The 19407-nt window shown below is 48.4% G+C and overlaps 1 protein-coding gene across 5 annotated transcripts in view; it reads left to right on the top strand.

The window, feature by feature from the left end:
- Positions 1–19407, top strand: part of AGBL2 (AGBL carboxypeptidase 2) — a 1238365-nt gene that overhangs the window by 183424 nt on the left and 1035534 nt on the right. For all 5 annotated transcript variants that reach the window (XR_014979319.1, XR_014979321.1, XR_014979320.1 and 2 more), the window contains exons 4-5: positions 310–498; positions 6534–6641. Coding sequence is in view for 2 of the 5 variants with exons in the window: in XM_085646520.1 (XP_085502646.1) it covers positions 310–498; positions 6534–6641 (297 nt within the window). In the remaining 3 variants the exon portion in view is untranslated. The remainder of the gene's footprint in view (positions 1–309; positions 499–6533; positions 6642–19407) is intronic.

Raw genomic sequence — 19407 nt, 5'->3', positions numbered from 1 at the left:
TGGAACATTCATACAGTTTAGGGAAAGAACACTGGTACTGGGGACCTGGTTAGCAGGATCCCAGTACACTTTCAGTCAAAGTTGCATCAGATACCAGGCAGGAAGTGGGGGTAACCATGTCAAAAAGGGCACTTTCCTACAGAGGCCATGGTGTAAAGAGTTCTACAGAGGAGAGTGTGTTTCATTCTCGCCTATTTGTGTCCGCTGTTTTAAAATGTATGATACCAGAACAGATGGGAAGGTTGTGAGTTACTCACATGGACAGATCCACCGTGGTCCCTCTCACGTCCTTTTATGCTCTCTTTTCAGATTCCTTACTGTTGGACAGTTCAGTGTTGAAAAGCAGACAGATTGTTTTTGATCATTTGGAGGGTCGCCTCATTCCACGCCTCCGAGAGCCCCGAGGTCTGTTTGCAGCAGCCACTCTCAGTACTCCTCCGCAGCCTCCACGGTGGCCCATTGAGTGTGAAGTCATCAAGGAAGACATTTGTCATATTGGTAAGGCGGCAACCCTCGCCAGGGTTGTGGGAAGTTGTCTGCATGTGTGCTGCCGTTGACTGCTTCGTGTCTCTGTCTGTGTCTCTCCCTTTCTGCCTCGCCTTGTCTCCCTCTCCCTGTATGTCTCCTCCTCTTCCCCTCACTCTCTCTCCTTTTCGTCCCTTCACTCTCAATACTCTTTTGTCATCGGCTTTCCCTTGCTTTACTCTCCTGTGTATATCCCACTTTTATTGTATGTGACTGGCTATCCGTTTCTCTCTGTCTCTCTCCCATCTCTCTCTTTATTTCTCTCTCTCTATCTGTTCCTTTCATCCTCCTTTTCTCTGTTTCTCTTTTCATCTCCCTTTCTCTCTGTATTTCTCTTTTTTGTGTCTCTCTCACTCTCTTACTCTACCTAAAATGCAAATATTGGTGCATGTGAAAGTCCGGAATTGACACTCACATAAGGAATGCGGCACTTCCTGGCTACCATTGGTCAAAGACCCCATTGTAACTGTGAATAACTCTGAATGCGGCACCTCTAGGCTACCATTGGTCAAAGACCCCATTGTAACTGTGAATAACTCTGAATGCAGCACCTCTAGGCTACCATTGGTCAAAGACCCCATTGTAACTGTGAATAACTCTGAATGCAGCACCTCTAGGCTACCATTGGTCGACGACCCCATTGTGACTGTGAATAACTCTAAATGCGGCACCTCTAGGCTACCATTGGTCATAGACCCCATTCTAACTGTGAATAACTCTGAATGCGGAACCTCTAGGCTACTATTGTTCGAAGGCCCCATTGTGACTGTGAATAACTCTGAATGAGGCACTTCTAGGCTACCATTGGTCAAAGACCCCATTGTAACGTCGAATAACTCTGGATGCTGCACTTCTAGGCAACCATTGGTCAATGACGCCATTCTAACTGTGAATAACTCTGAATGCAGCACCTCTAGGCTACCATTGGTCAAAGACCCCATTGTAACTGTGAATAGCTCTGAATGCGGCACCTCTAGGCTACCATTGGTCATAGACCCCTTTGTAACTGTGAATAACTATGAATTTAGCACTTCTAGGCTACCATTGGTCAAAGACCCCATTGTAACTGTGAATAACTCTTGATGCGGCACTTCTAGGCTACCATTGGTCAAAGACCCCATTGTAACGTCGAATAACTCTGAATGTGGCACATCTAGGCTAACATTGGTCAAAGACCCCATTGTAACTGTGAATAACTCTGAATGCGGCACCTCTAGACTACCATTGGTCAAACACCCCATTGTAACGTCGAATAACTCTGAATGCGGCACTTCTAGGCTGCCATTGGTCAAAGACCCCATTGTAACTGTGAATAACTCTGAATGCGGCATCTCTAGGCTACCATTGCTCATAGACCGCATTTTTAACTGTGAATAATTCTGAATGCGGCACTTCTAGGCTACCATTGGTCAAAGAACCCATTGTAACGTCGAATAACTCTGAATTCGGAACTTCTGGGCTACCATTGGTCAAAGACCCCATTGTAACTGTGAATGACTCTGAATGCGGCACCTCTAGGCTACCATTGGTCATAGACCCCATTGTAACTGTGAATAACTATGAATTTAGCACTTCTAGGCTACCATTGGTCAAAGACCCCATTGTAACTGTGAATAACTCTTGATGCGGCACTTCCTGGCTACCATTGGTCAAAGACCCCATTGTAACTGTGAATAATTCTGAATGCTGCACCTCTAGGCTACCATTGGTCAAAGACCCCATTGTAACGTCGAATAACTCTGAATGTGGCACATCTAGGCTAACATTGGTCAAAGACCCCATTGTAACTGTGAATAACTCTGAATGCGGCACCTCTAGACTACCATTGGTCAAAGACCCCATTGTAACTGTGAATAACTCCGAATGCGGCACCTCTAGACTACCATTGGTCAAACACCCCATTGTAACGTCGAATAACTCTGAATGCGGCACTTCTAGGCTGCCATTGGTCAAGCACCCCATTGTAACTGTGAATAACTCTGAATGCGGCACCTCTAGGCTACCATTGGTCAAAGACCCCATTGTAACGTCGAATAACTCTGAATGCTGAACCTCTAGGTGACCATTGGTCAAAGACCCCATTGTAACGTCGAATAACTCTGAATGCGGCACCTCTAGGCTACCATTAGTCAAAGACCCCATTGTAACTGTGAATAACTCTGAATGCGGCACCTCTAGGCTACCATTGGTCAAAGACCCCATTGTAACGTCGAATAACTCTGAATGCTGAACCTCTAGGTGACCATTGGTCAAAGACCCCATTGTAACGTCGAATAACTCTGAATGCGGCACCTCTAGGCTACCATTAGTCAAAGACCCCATTGTAACTGAATAACTCTGAATGCGGCACCTCTAGACTACCATTGAGCAAAGACCCCATTGTAACTGTGAATAATTCTGAATGCTGCACTTCTAGGCTACCATTGGTCAAAGACCCCATTGTAACGTCGAATAACTCTGAATGCGGCACTTCTGGGCTACCATTGGTCAAAGACCCCATTGTAACTGTGAATAACTCTGAATGCAGCACCTCTAGGCTACCATTGGTCGAAGACCCCATTGTAACGTCGAATAACTCTGAATGCGGCACCTCTAGGCTACCATTGGTCAAAGACCCCATTGTAACTGTGAATAACTCTGAATGCAGCACCTCTAGGCTACCATTGGTCAAAGACCCCATTGTAACGTCGAATAACTCTGAATGCGGCACTTCTGGGCTACCATTGGTCAAAGACCCCATTGTAACTGTGAATAACTCCGAATGCGGCACCTCTAGGCTACCATTGGTCAAAGACCCCATTGTAACGTCGAATAACTCTGAATGCGGCACTTCTGGGCTACCATTGGTCAAAGACCCCATTGTAACTGTGAATAACTCTGAATGCAGCACCTCTAGGCTACCATTGGTCAAAGACCCCATTGTAACGTCGAATAACTCTGAATGCTGCACCTCTAGGCGACCATTGGTCAAAGACCCCATTGTAACGTCGAATAACTCTGAATGCGGCACTTCTAGGCTACCATTGGTCAAAGACCCCATTGTAACGTCGAATAACTCTGAATGCTGCACCTCTAGGCGACCATTGGTCAAAGACCCCATTGTAACGTCGAATAACTCTGAATGCGGCACCTCTAGGCTACCATTGGTCATAGACCCCATTGTAACTGTGAATAACTCTGAATACTGCACCTCTAGGCTACCATTGGTCGAAGACCCCATTGTAACGTCGAAGAACTCTGAATGCGGCACCTCTAGGCTACTATTGCTCGAAGACCCCATTGTGACTGTGAATAGCTCTGAATGCAGCACCTCTAGGCGACCATTGGTCGAAGACCCCATTGTAACGTCGAATAACTCTGAATGCGGCACCTCTAGGCTACCATTGGTCAAAGACCCCATTGTAACTGTGAATAACTCTGAATGTGGCACTTCTTGTTTGAACAGGCCAAGTGATGTTGTTTTCCATGCTTCTCTTCATTTTATGTGGAATACTACATTTTGTGTGTGATCAAGTACTTTTCTTTCCTAAGCTACCAACCTGACCTTGATTTATTAAGGCAAAAACAACAGTTGATGGACAGAGTGCAGAACAATGTCATACATTCACCCCAGTACAGAGATCTGGGCCTAAATCCATCGTTTTTTTGCTCACCATGCCATTCCAGTTTGAACCCAGCCATATGCAAATCAGTCTTGACCCTGTGCCTCATGGGAACAGTCCAGCCCGAACTGCCAAGCCAGGTCCTCCCTGGACTGGAAACAAGCATCCTAGGACCGGTTTCGGGGTTTCACCCCTCTTCAGCCAGGATAGCTTGATTCCAGTGGCATGGAGAGCACGGGACTCACGTCTGAGCATACCCGTCCCACTCGGGGTGACAAATGAAAAAACAACAATTGATGGACAGAATGCAGAACAATGTCATACATTCACCCCAGTACAGAGATCTGGGCCTAAATCCATCGTTTTTTTGCTCACCATGCCATTTCAGTTTGTATCCAGCCATATGCAAATCAGTCTTGACCCTGTGCCTCATGGGAACAGTCCAGCCCGAACTGCCAAGCCAGGTCCTCCCTGGACTGAACCAAGCATCCTAGGACCGGTTTTGGGGTTTCACCCCTCTTCAGCCAGGATAGCTTGATTCCAGTGGCATGGAGAGCACGGGACTCACGTCTGAGCATACCCGTCCCACTCGGGGTGACAAATGAAAAAACAACAATTGATGGACAGAATGCAGAACAATGTCATACATTCACCCCAGTACAGAGATCTGGGCCTAAATCCATCGTTTTTTTGCTCACCATGCCATTTCAGTTTGTATCCAGCCATTTGCAAATCAGTCTTGACCCTGTGCCTCATGGGAACAGTCCAGCCCGAACTGCCAAGCCAGGTCCTCCCTGGACTGGAACCAAGCATCCTAGGACCGGTTTCGGGGTTTCACCCCTCTTCAGCCAGGATAGCTTGATTCCAGTGGCATGGAGAGCACGGGACCCACGTCTGGGCATACCCTTCCCACTCGGGGTGACAAATGCAAAAACAACAGTTGATGGACAGAATGCAGAACAATGTCATACATTCACCCCAGTACAGAGATCTGGGCCTAAATCCATCGTTTTTTTGCTCACCATGCCATTCCAGTTTGAACCCAGCCATATGCAAATCAGTTTTGACCCTGTGCCTCATGGGAACAGTCCAGCCCGTTTGCTGTATCACTTGATTTATTATGGGGCATTTGGTAGTTTCACTGCGGTCTGCATTTTTTGCCCAAGACACCCCCTGAGACAGCCTTAGACCGACCTACTTCACTGCCCTGAGAGAGCCAAGTTCTTGAGAGCAGCACTGGGGGATCCAGTTGGAGTCCAATTGTACGGCAGACCCAAGACTCCAAAGGGAAACTCTTGAAAGAAATCTCTGATTGCCCTGGTGCCACTCACCCAGGTTGCTTCACATGTTGGCCTCTACATTCTGTTCTTGCTGCTTGCTGGGACCCCTCGAGACGGGTCTCACAACTTGCAAAGGGCAGTGGGCCTGGAATCTGTTTTCTTTATTTGCATTCATTCCTGGGGAGCAGCAACATTCCCTCAATACTGACTGTGACTCCAGAGGTGACATTGGTAGTTCATAAAAATAAATGCAATTTTACATGGCCTCTCGCTTTTCATGATATCTTTTTCCAGTTCTGCATCCACTTTTATTTTTCCACCCTGCCCTTCCCAGTAGAATCTCTGTCCTGTGTTCTGAGAATCTGCTCGGAAGTGTCTGTAAGCGCTGGTAAAAACACTGTACCCTCGCTCTTCTATATTACAAAGAAGTATGAACTCAGGTAACCACAGATCTTTACACATTTTGAAATCCTTGAAAGCCCTTCTCTACATCCCCCCATCGGATGTACAGCACAGAGAAACTGTACAGAAGAAACCTAATTCGACTGTAATGAAGGAGAGCATTATTCACTATATCCCACATTTGTATGGGTGAAATAGATGGGAGATCATTAAATATGAAGCTCCTTGTGCTTGTTACTCTAATGCTTGTGCAGGGTTCACAATCCATAATTGAATTGCACTGTGGGCTGTTGATTATAACCATAGTAATCGTAGGCCCTTTGGAGGCCCCTCTACCAGCCCCATCACAACAATTCACATTGATAATGTTGATGCCTTTGGGGGTCCCCTACCTTCATCCCAGAGTGAGACGGGGCAGTGCTCGGATCCTCCTCTTAGCTCGCTTCCCAACTATCCCACCTGCTGTGGCCCTCAAGGCCCTTGGACATGCTTTCACTCACTCCCCTTAGTAGGAGCATTGAAGCTTTCTCCCCAGCATGCTTGAGTGGCTCCACTGCTTTGAACAGGTATGCATGCCCTTCTCTGAAGACTTGAAGTAGTAAGACAACGAGATCTCTGCTTCATGTTGAATGATGTATCTCCATGCAACTTTATGTTCATTTTGTATGGCTCTAGCAGTCGTGGCAGTGTTTAAATTAGCTGTGGGGCCTCTGTTTTCTTGTAGAATGGACACCAGCAGATCCTGAGAGACTCTATGAACCCACAGGGAAGGAGACAAAACCGCAGATCGTCGGAGAGGGAAGTGGAACGACTGTCTATCAAATAACCCCAGGTATAAATATCAAAAGCCAGCATAGTGATGCAGTTTTTTTAAGAATGTTGGCACCTTTGTAAAAGTGTGAGAATATTCAAATGATAACCTCAATGTGTGTCATTCTAGATATTAAACCCCACTCACCCAGGCTGCTTTGCATTCTGGCCTCTACATTCTATGTTTGCTGCTGAAGGTACAGAACTGTGTGAGCTAAGGGGTTTCTCGGCATCGGGAAAAAACCTCAGAAACTTTAGACTTCTGTTATACTCTGATTTATCAGCGACAAAAATACATATCTATATAAATGAGGGAAGCGACAGAAGCTCCCAGGTCCTCCTTAGGGCAGGATGTCTGCACAGTATGCACTCTGGTCCCACATCCGCCAGTTTCCCTCGGTGTAACAAACACCGAGGGCAGGTAAGTAAGTGCGTAATTCACACAGAAACCTTGAAGCATGCACAATCTGACTTATAGTGAGGAAATGGCTGTGAAAGAATTTAACCCAAAAGCCCCTCTGTGTTCATAATCCAAAAAGAATCTCCATACTTTGTTTGTTATAGGTGTGACACGCTACAAGCTCTTGTAACCAGATTCTTCAGCGAGGATGCTCTCCACCAGGATACCTCGTTTCACCTGGAAACAATTTTTTACTGATTTACACTACGAGTTTCTCCTGACCTAGCTCATCCTCTTGCGACAGAATAGCCCTGATACCGACATCAGAGGCATCAGAATAAATGGTTTCAGGAAATCATTTGACCGTAGCACTCAGTGAGTGGTGAGGGATGTTTTAAGTTGCTGAAAGGTATCTAATACAGCGGGAGGAGGATCTCTGAAGCATTTGGAAGGAGTGTTCTTTTTGAGGGGATCGGTGAGAGGTGCGGCTAGATGGGAGTATGGGAGAAATAATCTTCTGCAGTATCCCAGTAACCCCAGGAAGGAGCGAACATCCCTTAAGGTCTTGGGGAAGGGTGTTTCTGCAATGACCTTAACCTTTTCTATTTGTGGTTCTATTAACCCCTTTCCCAATACATTCCCCAAGTATTTTACCTTGCCACAGTCAAACTTACTTTTTTATTGCATTAAAGTGCAAGCGGCCTCTTTGCAGTTCAGATAATATGGCTTCTAGGTGACTTAGGTAGTCCTCCCAATTCTTGCTATAGACAACGATGTCATCCAAATAGGTGGAATAATATGCATGATGCTGTTGTAATATGGTATTCATTAGCCTCTGAAATGTGGCTGGAGCCCCGTGGAAGCCAAAGGGGAGTTCTCTAAAGTGATACAACCCATCAGGGGTGGCAAAAGCAGTCTTTTCTTGATCTTTTGGGTTTAAGGATACCTGGCAATAAACCTTACTCAAATCTTTGGTGGTGATGAACCGAACTTCCCCGAGTTTCTCCACCAGTTCATCCACCCTAGGAAGGGGCTAGTTATCCAGTTTAGAGAGTTTGTTTACGGCCCTAAGGTCTATGCAAAACCTAATGCTTTCGTCTGGTTTTAGTACCAGGACGATGGGAGAATATCATTTGCTGGTGGAAGAGACAATGACGCCCATATCCATCATTTGTTTAACTTCATTTTGTAGAGCTAGTCTCAGAGACTCCGGGACTCAATAGGGCCGTTGCTTTACCACCGCCCCTCCTCCGTGGTTATACAGTGCATGGCCAGATTAGTCTGTCAGCGGTGTCTGAAAATTGGGTCGAGAAGGCTTTTAACGTTTGTAGCAACTGCCTCTCTTTTCACTGTAGTGCTCCTTGTTCATGTGGGTACTGTCTAGGATGGAACAAGGAGCCCCTGGAGGTAGAGTAACCTGAATGGAATGAGGAGGGATCCTTATTTAGTATTTTTATGTGGTTCACCGACTCGCGGTGTTTGGATACCTGTATCTTATAGGAGACCATCCCTATTTTATCTAGTATTTTAAAGGGTTCCTGCCACTCTTTTATAATTTTTGAAGAAGTAGGCAGCAGGACTAATACCCAGCCACCTACATTATACTACCGCTACCTCTTCCCCATCATAGAAATGGTTTTGTCTTTCTTGTGCTCTCTCTGGATTGAGGTGGGCGAGCTCTTAGTTTGCCTAATCTCTATTTCAATTGGGAATGTATTCTAAGAACTCTCCTGCCTCCTCTCCACTGTCTTTCTCCCAGACTTCTTTAGTGATTTCCAACAGGGTCCAGGGCCTTTTACCAAAAAGGAGTTCAAAGGGGGACACCCCTAGACTACGCTGGACTTGTGTCCGGAGGACAAATAATGCCATCAGAACTAACTTTTCGGAAAGAGTTGAAGACGCTTCTCTTCCCTAAAGGCTAATGCCCTTTGTCTCTTGGACTTGTTGAGTAGGTGCTGTTGTAATCCTTATAGCGCGGGGACACACTGGTAAGTGTAACCAGGCGCTCTACAAATTCAGAAATAATAATTCAGAAATAATAATGCTAAAGTTAATAAACTGTCCCAGTCCTTACCGTCTCCGGACAATATTTTCCTTAAAGTTAATTTTAGGAACCCGTTGTATCTCTCTACAAGACCATCTGTCTGAGGGTGGTATACAGAGGTGGTCAGATGTTTGATATTTAATTGGCAACACACCTGTTTCAACAGGCCAGAAACAAATGGGTCCCGTGACTGGTAAGTATTTCTCTGGGGAAGCCCATACGGGAGAATACCTCAATCAGATGTTGTGCAATGATTTAGAAGTGGTAGACCTTATGGGAATGGGTTCCAGGTATCTGGTAGTCTACTAGGGCTAGGACATATTGATGCCCTCTTGCTGAGCAGGAAGTGGGCCTATTAAGTCCATCCCTACTCTGTCAAGAGGTTCCCATTAATGGACAAGGGTTGCAGTGGAACTCCAGGTGGTTAGATGTTCTTTTTTTGACATATTGTGTATTCCTGACAATACTTTTTGATCTGGGCATATATACAATCCCCAAAAGTGCTGAAGGATGGACAGACTGGTCTTCTATACATCAACATGCCCTGCCAGTAAGTAGTAGTGTGCATAGAACAAAACGTGTTCCCTATAGTCACGTGGGACTAGTAATTGGGGCTCTTCACCTTCCTTGGCTATCCTATATAATAAACCATTGTTCACAGAGATCCTGGGGTAGGTAGGACATATATTAGTGTCCCCGAGTCTGGCCTCTTGCCAGGCATTATGAAGAGATGCATCATTCAATTGGGCTACTTTGAAATTACGATCAATGACAGAGTTCGTTCACTAACATGGGGGCGGGGATGGCATTTTTTACCCCCTTTACTTTTGGTGCTTTTCCAGTAAGGGATCCAAGAAATAAGGGTTGTCTGTCCCCAGAATGAGTTCTTCTGGAATGATTTGGAGAATCCCGACTTTCCTACAATGAGTTTAGCTAATAGGTATATCTTTGTGTCTCCATGGATGCAGCGGAACCCTACTTGTTTGTCGGGAATACGCCGAGAAAGGAAGAACAGCTCATCTTTGATGATGGCTTGCCGGCATCTGAAGTCCAAAGGGGCTTTTATCTACCGACCATTTACCATTTACAATGGGGCCCATAGTCTGTTGACTATGGGCCCCATTTCCTGATCGTGGCTTTCACAGGTGCGTGTACGGGTTGCTGGGTGGGTTGGGAAGCGGGAGAAGTTTGGCGGTAAAACATCAAGCGAGTCTCCAAGTCCCTGAACCGTCCTAACCGCCCTCCCCTCTCACGTGCACAGCCATCCCTGTATTTCACAATCGCACCAGGTGTCCCTTCACTCCCTTCCCCTGGGTGGAGGTATAGAGACTAAACAGCCTTAAACAAAAGCCCCTCTGTTTTCTGTTTCCCGAGGGGAGCCCAAAGCTGAAGACGTCCCCCTAGAAGTGCCAGGAACACCCCGAAGTGCCACCAAGAAGAAGGAAGGCAGACCGGATAAGAAGTATTATCCTCCATAATAACCCTAGCAAAACCTTACCGACGTGTGTATAAAATAAAAGCATTACAAAGCCCCATAGGTGTGGACCTCGATCCTTCCGCCCGCTTACAAGTGGTGGAAAATGCGGGCAACCCCTCCAGTACTGAATTAATGGATGCACTAATACAGCATATAGTGAAGGGCCAGGAGAAGCTGGAATGGGCAGTGCAATGTGAGATGACCTTGGCACAGGCCGACCGGGACTTGATCAAATCCAGCATAACGGCCCAGTTGGAGGGACTGCAAAGGGTCTCAGAGGAACAGGTATCCTCTAGGACACAGAAATGAGAAGCAGTACTGGGGGACTCCCGGGGGTCTCCTTACAGTAGTACGTAGCTGGAGAAGACCCGGATGCCTTCCTTCTGAATTTTGAGAGGGCCGCCAAAGCCTGTGGGTGGCCCCTGGAGAAATGGCCTTTTTTCCTGGCACCTCTCCTCACCGGCGAAGCGCAGGCAGCCTCCCAGGTCGCAAACGCCAGTGGTAACACCCCCTACGAAGACATTAAGACAATCATATTAGATCGTCTTAGTCTGGACGCCGAAGCCTACCGGGTTCGCTTCCGCAAAGAAAAGGGAATGCCCGGAGAGAACCCGAAAACTCTGTTCTTTCGGTTTGAAGGCCGCTGCTGATAAATGGTTGAAACCCACAGAGAAAAGCAAAGAGGAAATAATGGACCTGATTTATTTAGAGCAGTTTTTGGAGGCCCTCCCTTATAACACCCAGAGATGGTTGAGGCAGCACACACACATCACCACTGAACAGGCAGTAGAGATGGCCGCAACATTCTCTCACGCACAGCCCGGTGCTCCTCTGTGGGAACTAGAAAACCCAACTGTCCCAACCCAGGGAAAAACGAGAAGAAGACACCAAAGCCGCTTCCCGAACCCCTGCAAGCCCGGCCATACAAAACGGATGTAGCGATGCATCGAGGGCCCCAGTGTTTTGATTGCGGGGAATGGGGACACATTGCCCGTCTATGCCCTCAGAAAAAGCCCCAAGACGAGCCCCTGGATGTTGGATATGCCCCTAGGACAGTCTTCTACACTGCCGAACTAGGAGGTGCCTTCTACGTAAGTGTTCTGCTAAATAAGCGGTGGGTGAGAGCATTGCTCGATTCGGGATGCCGACAGTCGGTGGTCCAGGAACACCTAATTGACAAGGATCAGATGGAAGGGGACACTCTTGTTCACATCCGGTGTGTACACGGGGACATCAAATCATGCTCCATAGCAGTGGTGACCCTCAAAACCCAACAAGGTCCCCCGTATAGAGCAAGGGTGGGGGTGTTGCCAGACCTACCAGAAGACCTGATTATAGGGACTGACAATCCCGGGTTCCTAGAGTTGTTCTTTGCCACCGTTCAAACTCCACACATCAGGGAAGGGGAGGCTGTTATACATAGTACCCCACAAAAGGCCCTCATCTCACCGAAATCCTGGCTTCTAGATAAGTACTCACAGGTCAATTACCCTACTTTACGCCGTGCTTGGCAAGCGGCCCAGTCCCCAGACCCCCTCATGCCACTGACATATCCCAGGTTCATTATTAAGAAAGGCCTTTTGTACAGAGAGGAGAAGAAAGATAACTCCCCCCAGCTGTTGATGCCCCTTGCCTTTAGAGACCAGATACTCTTCTTTGCACGCACCCACCTTACCGCAGGGCACACGAGAGTGGAAAAAATAACACAGAGTATTCTTAGGCATTTCTATTGGCCGGGGGTATATGGCTCCATAAAAACCTACTGCCGAGAATGCGAGGTCTGTCAGAGGAGGAACCCCTACCGACCTCCCCCAGTGCCCCTTCAGCCCCTCCCGATAATCGGTCATCCATTCAAGAGGATAGGAATGGATCTCATAGGTCCTCTGCCAAAAACGAAGAAAATACATCTGTACGCCCTGATCGTGGTCGACTATTCCACACGTTACCCCAAGGCCTTTCCACTAAGAGCCCCCACCACCACAAACATCACGGAGAAGCTCATCGAACTCTTCTCCAGGGTGGGTTTTCCCAGGGAAATCCTGACCAATCGGGGGACCCCGTTTGTCTCTTACCTGATTAGGGAGGTGTGCCGAACCCTGAACATAGGGCATATCAGAACGTCGGTCTACCATCCCCAAACCGACAGGCTCGTTGAAAGATATAACGTCACCATGAAACTCACCCTAAAAAAGATGTTACGAAACGAGGGAAAAGGCTGGGATCAGCTTCTTCCTCTGGCCCTGTATGTCATTCGGAGTCAATTTCAGAGTCTGGGGTGTTCCTCCTTCGAATTACTATACAGGAGACAACCCAGGTCTTTCCTGGAAATGACAAAGGAGGCATGAGAAAAGGAGGAAGAATACGAAACCAGGGACTTTTTGGACTATACACACAATCTTAGGTCAAAAATAGGGAAGCTCTGCGACCTCGCTTATTCCAATCTCGAGAAACAACAAGCGAGACAAAGATACCACTATGACAAAGGGAAGAAGTGGAGAAGACTCACCATTAATGACTGGGTGCTGGTCCTGCTTCCATCTTCCCCGAGTAAGCTAAAAGCAGAATGGATGGGCCTGTAAAAAGTAGTTGGGACTGTCGGGAAAACAACCTACAGAGTACAAATAAAACCCTGCATGATACAAACCTATCATATAAACATCCTAAAGAATGGCTAGGCCCCCTCCCGAAATCCGCCCATTTTGTAACAATGAAACCGGAGGAGACCTCCTGTACCCTGTCTCAACAGGTGGTGAATCAGTCCCTGTCCCCCCAACAACAGCGAATCTTACGGTCGTTGCTTCTGCCATTTTCCACCTGGTTCGCGGATGAACCAGGAAAAACAACCCTGATCAAACATGCTATAGAGACACTCCCTGGCAAAGTTATAATAATAATAATAATAAGAGGTTTATAAAGCGCCTGGTTACACTAACTAGTGTGTCCCTGCGCTGCGACCAATTGGAACAGCCAAATACGTGGTAAAGAGTCCGTGAGGATAAGAAGGCTGATAAGACTAATCTGTCTGGAAAAGCCAGGTCTTCAATTTTTTCCGGAACTTGGTTTCGGATTGTTCCAGCCGTAGTTCCAAGGGGAGAGTGTTCCATTGTTTAGCTGCAAAGTAGCGGAAGGATCATCCCCCCATTCTTGTTCTTTTTATAACAGGAACTTGAACACGGCCCGCGCCCAAGGACCGCAAGGGCCTGGAGGGCGAATAGGGGGACAGAAGGTTATGGAGATAGATCGGGCCCTTCCTTTGAAGGATTCGGTGACTAGTGCAGAGGGCCTTAAAAGAGACTCTTTCTTTAACTGGAAGCCAGTGTAGAGTAGATCGCGCATTTTTAGACGAGGCTCTCCTAGGAAGCATCAGGACAAGGCGGGCAGCCGCATTCTGAATATATTGTAGCCTCTGCATGCTTTTACTGCTGGCGCCCAAATAAAGGGCATTCCCATAGTCCAAACTAGAGGTGACAAGTGCGTGGACTAAGGTTCTCCTAGCAGATACTGGGAGCACGTCAAGAACTTTCCCGAGGCCTTTCATAATACCGAAGCACTTTCCGGCAACCGTCCTGGAATGGTGGCCAAAGGAGAGCTTTGAGTCTAACCACATTCCCAAGTTCTTCACCTGCTCCTTAGGGGCAGGGATAGGGCCCAAGGTCTGTGGCCACCATTTAGGGAACCTTAGTTTGGTATCCGTACCCACAATCAGTACCTCGGTTTTATCACCGTTCAATTTAAGGCAGTTGTTCGCCATCCAGCCGGCAAGTTCTTGGAGGCAGATTGAAAAGTTGGAGGCATCCTCATCACGAGATTGGGACAGAGATACCACAAGCTGCGTGTCATCTGCATATGACACGACACTGACGCCGTATTTTTCGATGTTATCGGACATGGGCGCCATATAAAGATTGAAAAGCGTAGGGCTTAATATAGATCCCTGGGGGACCAACCTGCTCCAACCTGATGTTCTTGGAATAGAACTGTCCTTGGGCTACTTGAAAACTCCTATCCTGAAGGAAGGAGCTTAGCCATTTCAGTGCCAGATTGGCCAGTCCACCTTCCTTGAGGCGCTGCAGCAGAATAGGGTGGGCCACAGTGTCGAACGCAGCACTAAGGTCAAGCAGGATCAGTGCAACCGACTGTCCTGCATCGACCAGTCTGCGGATGGTTTCAGTAGAAAAAAGCAGAGCCGACTCTGTGGAGTATGTCGCCCGAAAGCCCGATTGCGTGGAGTGCAGCAAGTTATTCTGGTTCACGTGCCTCATTAGCTGGTCGTTGACCACCTTTTCCGCAATTTTGGCGATGAAAGGTAAAAGTGAGATTGGCCGCAGGTTTTCCGGCTGACTATAGTTGATCCCGGGTTTTTTTTTTATGGGCACAACCACTGCCTGTTTCCACTCTCGGGGAACTATGCCTGTGGTGAACGAGAGTTGAATGAGGTGTCTGAAATAGGGCGCCAAAATGTCCATACTGTCCTTCATGTTTCTGGGTTTCATGGGATCTTTCGGGGAGCCCGACTTAATGCTCAGGGCTAAAGCTCGAAAGTCGACCCAGGATGGAAGGCTGAAGCCCGAAAGACAGGAGACCTCGTTCATAATACTAACTCTCGGCAAAACGGACTTCCCCTTACGAGCCGCCTCCGGAAAGGTTGAGTAAATTCTCTCCACCTTATCGGAGAAGTATTCCGCTATCATGTCGCATGCCTCAACTGAATCCCTATTGGGGGGAGAGATTCTGTCAAGCGACGATAATTCTTTAAAGATCATGAACAACTCTCTAGAGGAGTTCTCTGCTAGTTCAATTTTGATGTTATAATAGGCAGCTCGTGTCTTCCTTATAAGAGAGTGGTAGTTCTTAAGACTAGACTTATAGGATAATTTCCTATCTTTGGAAAAGTCTGCTCTCCAGCTACGTTCCAGACGTTTGCAGGAGGATTTAGCGACCTTCAGTTCTTCGTTACACCAGGGAGCAGATTTACCCTGTCTCCTCGGAGCATTGGAGGCCCAGGGTACCACCTTGTCAAGTGCCTCATTAATGCGGTGTGTTAGGGCATTGCAGGCACATCACTCCCCCCTGGGGGACCTCCCTGCAGTAGGGCCTGATTAAACTTAGCAGCCGAAAAGCTGGCCCACTTTCTCTGGGGTTTGCCTGATTTAAGCACAGTAGGGGGTTTTAAGATCATGACCTTGGGACCGGGATCGGAGCGTCCACCCTGATTTCTTCCCAGTTGGCAAAAATGGGGTCTAACAAGTGTCCCAACTGATGGGTAGGGAGAGTAGATTGGAGCATTAGATGGAGCGCGGCCAACTCCTGACGGAGCTCTTGTGCAGGGGCATTTTCCCTATCATAAATATGAAGGTTAAGGTCACCCAGCACCAATACCTTAGCATACCGCAGAGCTAACTGGATGACTTGTTCTCTGAGACTGTTGGCAAACTGTAGGATAGGGCCAGGAGGACGATATATCAGCAAGCCCTTGATAACATGGGGGCTGTCAGCCACGATTGTAAAGAGACCCGCCTCACTGGCCTCTATTGCCACCCTTTCCAGGGCACATTCTATTGCAAGTTTATGGTTCAGCGCAATCCCGCCCCCTCTGTTAGTGGGGCGGTCCAATCTAAGAATCCCATAGATTAGGGGGAGTGCCTCAAGGATATCAGGGGCAGAATCCTCGGACAGCCATGTCTCCGTCAGCAGCACAATATCTGGCTTACTATCCATGAGGAGATCGAAAAGCTCAAGTTTGTGTTTAGTAAGGGATCTACAGTTGACTAATATCATTAGGAAATTCTGTTCCTTTATAATGTCTCCCAGTTTGTTAACCAGTAAGAAAGGGCAGTGGGCACATTTCTGTACCTTGAAATCTTACTGTATGCTATGCGCACATACATCCGTTATAGGGGGGCGCAGCATACGAAGTTCCTCAGGGGTGTAACTGAGAGTGATTGGAGAACGGGCAGGGGTTCTGGCCCCAGGCCCGGCAGGCCGTGGACGGGAGCAGACGGACTTGCCTTAGGCGCGCCTTCGGCGCGCCAGATGCGCTCGTCCGCTACGCGTTCTCCCAAGCATGCGCCCTAAATAGGCCCCACCCACCTCCACACTAGACCGCAGACCTGGTCCAGCAACCGGGAGACCGGAAGCGCTGTTCCCTACTTCCTGCCCTCCGCACAATCGGCACTATCAAGCCGTGACGGACCGGGGCAAGGAAGATCGGATCGGGCACAAGAGTAGGTAGGTAGGCTTTGTTTTTTAGAAAATATTCAAACACACAATTTTAAAAAATACAGCGTTTTAGTGCCCAGGGCGGCAATACCATGAGACAAACAGTACCTAACAGACTCTGCCACCGTCTGTAATTGAGCCGCTGCGTGTCCTCCCAAGTATGCGCCCTAAATAGGCCCCACCCGCCTCCACACTAGACCGCAGACCTGGTCCAGCAACCGGGAGACCGGAAGCGCTGTTCCCTACTTCCTGCCCTCCGTACAATCGGCACTATCAAGCCGTGATGGACCGGGGCAAGGAAGATCGGATCGTGCCACAAGAGTAGGTAGGCTTTGTTTTTAAAAAATATTCAAACACACAATTTTAAAAAATACAGCGTTTTAGTGCCCAGGGCGGCAATACCATGAGACAAGCAGTACCTAACACACTCTGCCACCGTCTGTAATTGAGCCGCTGTGCGCCCTCCCAAGTATGCGCCCTAAACAGGTTCCACCCGCCTCCACACTAGACCGCAGACCTGGTCCAGCAACCGGGAGACCGGAAGCGCTGTTCCCTACTTCCTGCCCTCCGTACAATCGGCACTATCAAGCCGTGATGGACCGGGGCAAGGAAGATCGGATCGTGCCACAAGAGTAGGTAGGCTTTGTTTTAAAAAAATATTCAAACACACAATTTAAAAAAATACAGCGTTTTAGTGCCCAGGGCGGCAATACCATGAGACAAGCAGTACCTAACAGACTCTGTCACCGTCTGTAATTGAGCCGCTGCGCGCCCTCCCAAGCATGCGCCCTAAATAGGCCCCACCCACCTCCACACTAGACCGCAGACCTGGTCCAGCAACCGGGAGACCGGAAGCGCTGTTCCCTACTTCCTGCCCTCCGCACAATCGGCACTATCAAGCCGTGACGGACCGGGGCAAGGACCACGGCCCTACCGTACCCCAGCTGCCAGGAGAGCTGCCGTACAAAATGAAATCCGGACCATGTTAGAGATGGGCGTCATTCGTCCCTCTAGGAGCGAGTGGGCATCCCCCATCATCTTAGTGCCGACACCGAATGGTACCATCCGGTTTTGCATAGACTTCAGGGCAGTGAATGCCATCTCTAGGTTTGACTCATATCCATTACCCAGAATAGATGAGTTGATTGAGAAATTGGGGGATGCCCAGTACATAACAACCATTGACCTGACAAAGGGATACTGGCAGATCCCTCTGAGAAAAGAGGACCAAGCAAAAGCCGTCTTCATCACCCCTGATGGGCTATATGACTTTACAGTCCTCTCTTTCGGTCTTCATGGTGCACCTGCCACCTTTCAACGGTTAATGAATACCATGCTCCATGAACACCAGGGCTTCTCGTCAGCCTACCTTGACGACATCGTCATCTTTAGCCCTACATGGGAGGATCATATAATCCATTTCCAAAAGATACTCCAGGCTTTGTCCCAGGCGGGGTTACACATCAACTCAAAGAAATCCAGGGTGGGCTTCAATAAAATTAAATACCTAGGCTATGTCCTGGGAAACGGGATGATAGAGCCCCAAGCCAAGAAGGTTAAGGCAATCATGGATACTCCTTTCCCTTCCACCAAACGGGAAGTCAGGGCCTTTCTCGGTCTACTAGGGTATTACAGAAGATTCATTCCCCAGTACTCAGACATAGCGGGTCCCCTCACTGACCTTCTAAAGGAGGATGCCCAGACAGCCGACCTCACACACCCCTCGGACATAGTGAAAAGGGCCGTCCTCCAACTGAAAAAAGCAATAATCTCCAGTCCGGTTCTATCTTCACCCGACTTTTCCAGACCCTTTATTCTTCATACAGACGCATCAGACAGCGGGGTTTGGGTGTTTCTCTCCTAAATGTCTCCACAGGGCACAGAACATCCCATCTTGTTCATCAGCAGGAAACTGTTCCCCCGGGAAAAACGGTATCCCACGATAGAGAAGGAGTGTATCGCCATAAAATGGGTGGTTGAGAAACTGCGGTACTACTTGGAGGGTACACGTTTTGTATTATACAACGATCATGCCCCTCTCCGGTGGATGGGCAAAATGGTTACATTCCCTGCAGCCCTATGTCTTCGAGGTCCGACACCAAAAGGGATCTGAGAACTCTAGTGCAGACTTCCTATCCCGCATGGTTCCTCTCCCCGATCGGGAAAGGTCTATGGGTGGGGTGTGTCACAGGGCCCCCATCGTCACTGGTGATGTCGACACGCAGGACGAGTGGTGCGTGTGCCTGATTGCCCGGTTCCCCTCCTTTCTCCACAGACGGAAGAGTTTCGTGCTGGAATTCTTTTCGGGACGTATATTCCCCTGAGTCCGTGGACGGCCCCTTTAAGTGGAGCTTGCATCCAGAGAACCCCGCCCCCTGGCCTCGCGTTATCAGCCCCAATCCAATTGAAGAAGGGGAGGCCGAGATCATGACGTCGGAACCCGGAAGACGCTGGACGCTGAAGATCGTGAGGAGGAGACAGAAGCCGGGATCCCAGACGTAGCGTTTCCCGTTTTGGCAGCCAGAAGAGAGGTGCCCGAGACGTCAGGAGAGCCTGGAGGCCAACGTCCCCATTCTTCGCTTAGCCACGCTCCAGGAGGAGCGTGGCTTTCACAGGTGCTTGCACGGTTTGCTGGGTGGGTTGGGAGG

The sequence above is a fragment of the Triturus cristatus genome, chromosome 3_1 (genome assembly GCF_964204655.1).
Source record: "Triturus cristatus chromosome 3_1, aTriCri1.1, whole genome shotgun sequence".
In the NCBI taxonomy this organism is placed as follows: domain Eukaryota; kingdom Metazoa; phylum Chordata; class Amphibia; order Caudata; family Salamandridae; genus Triturus; species Triturus cristatus.
The sequence above is the reverse complement of the archived record's forward strand: the minus strand, read 5'-3'. Positions and strand labels throughout refer to the sequence as shown.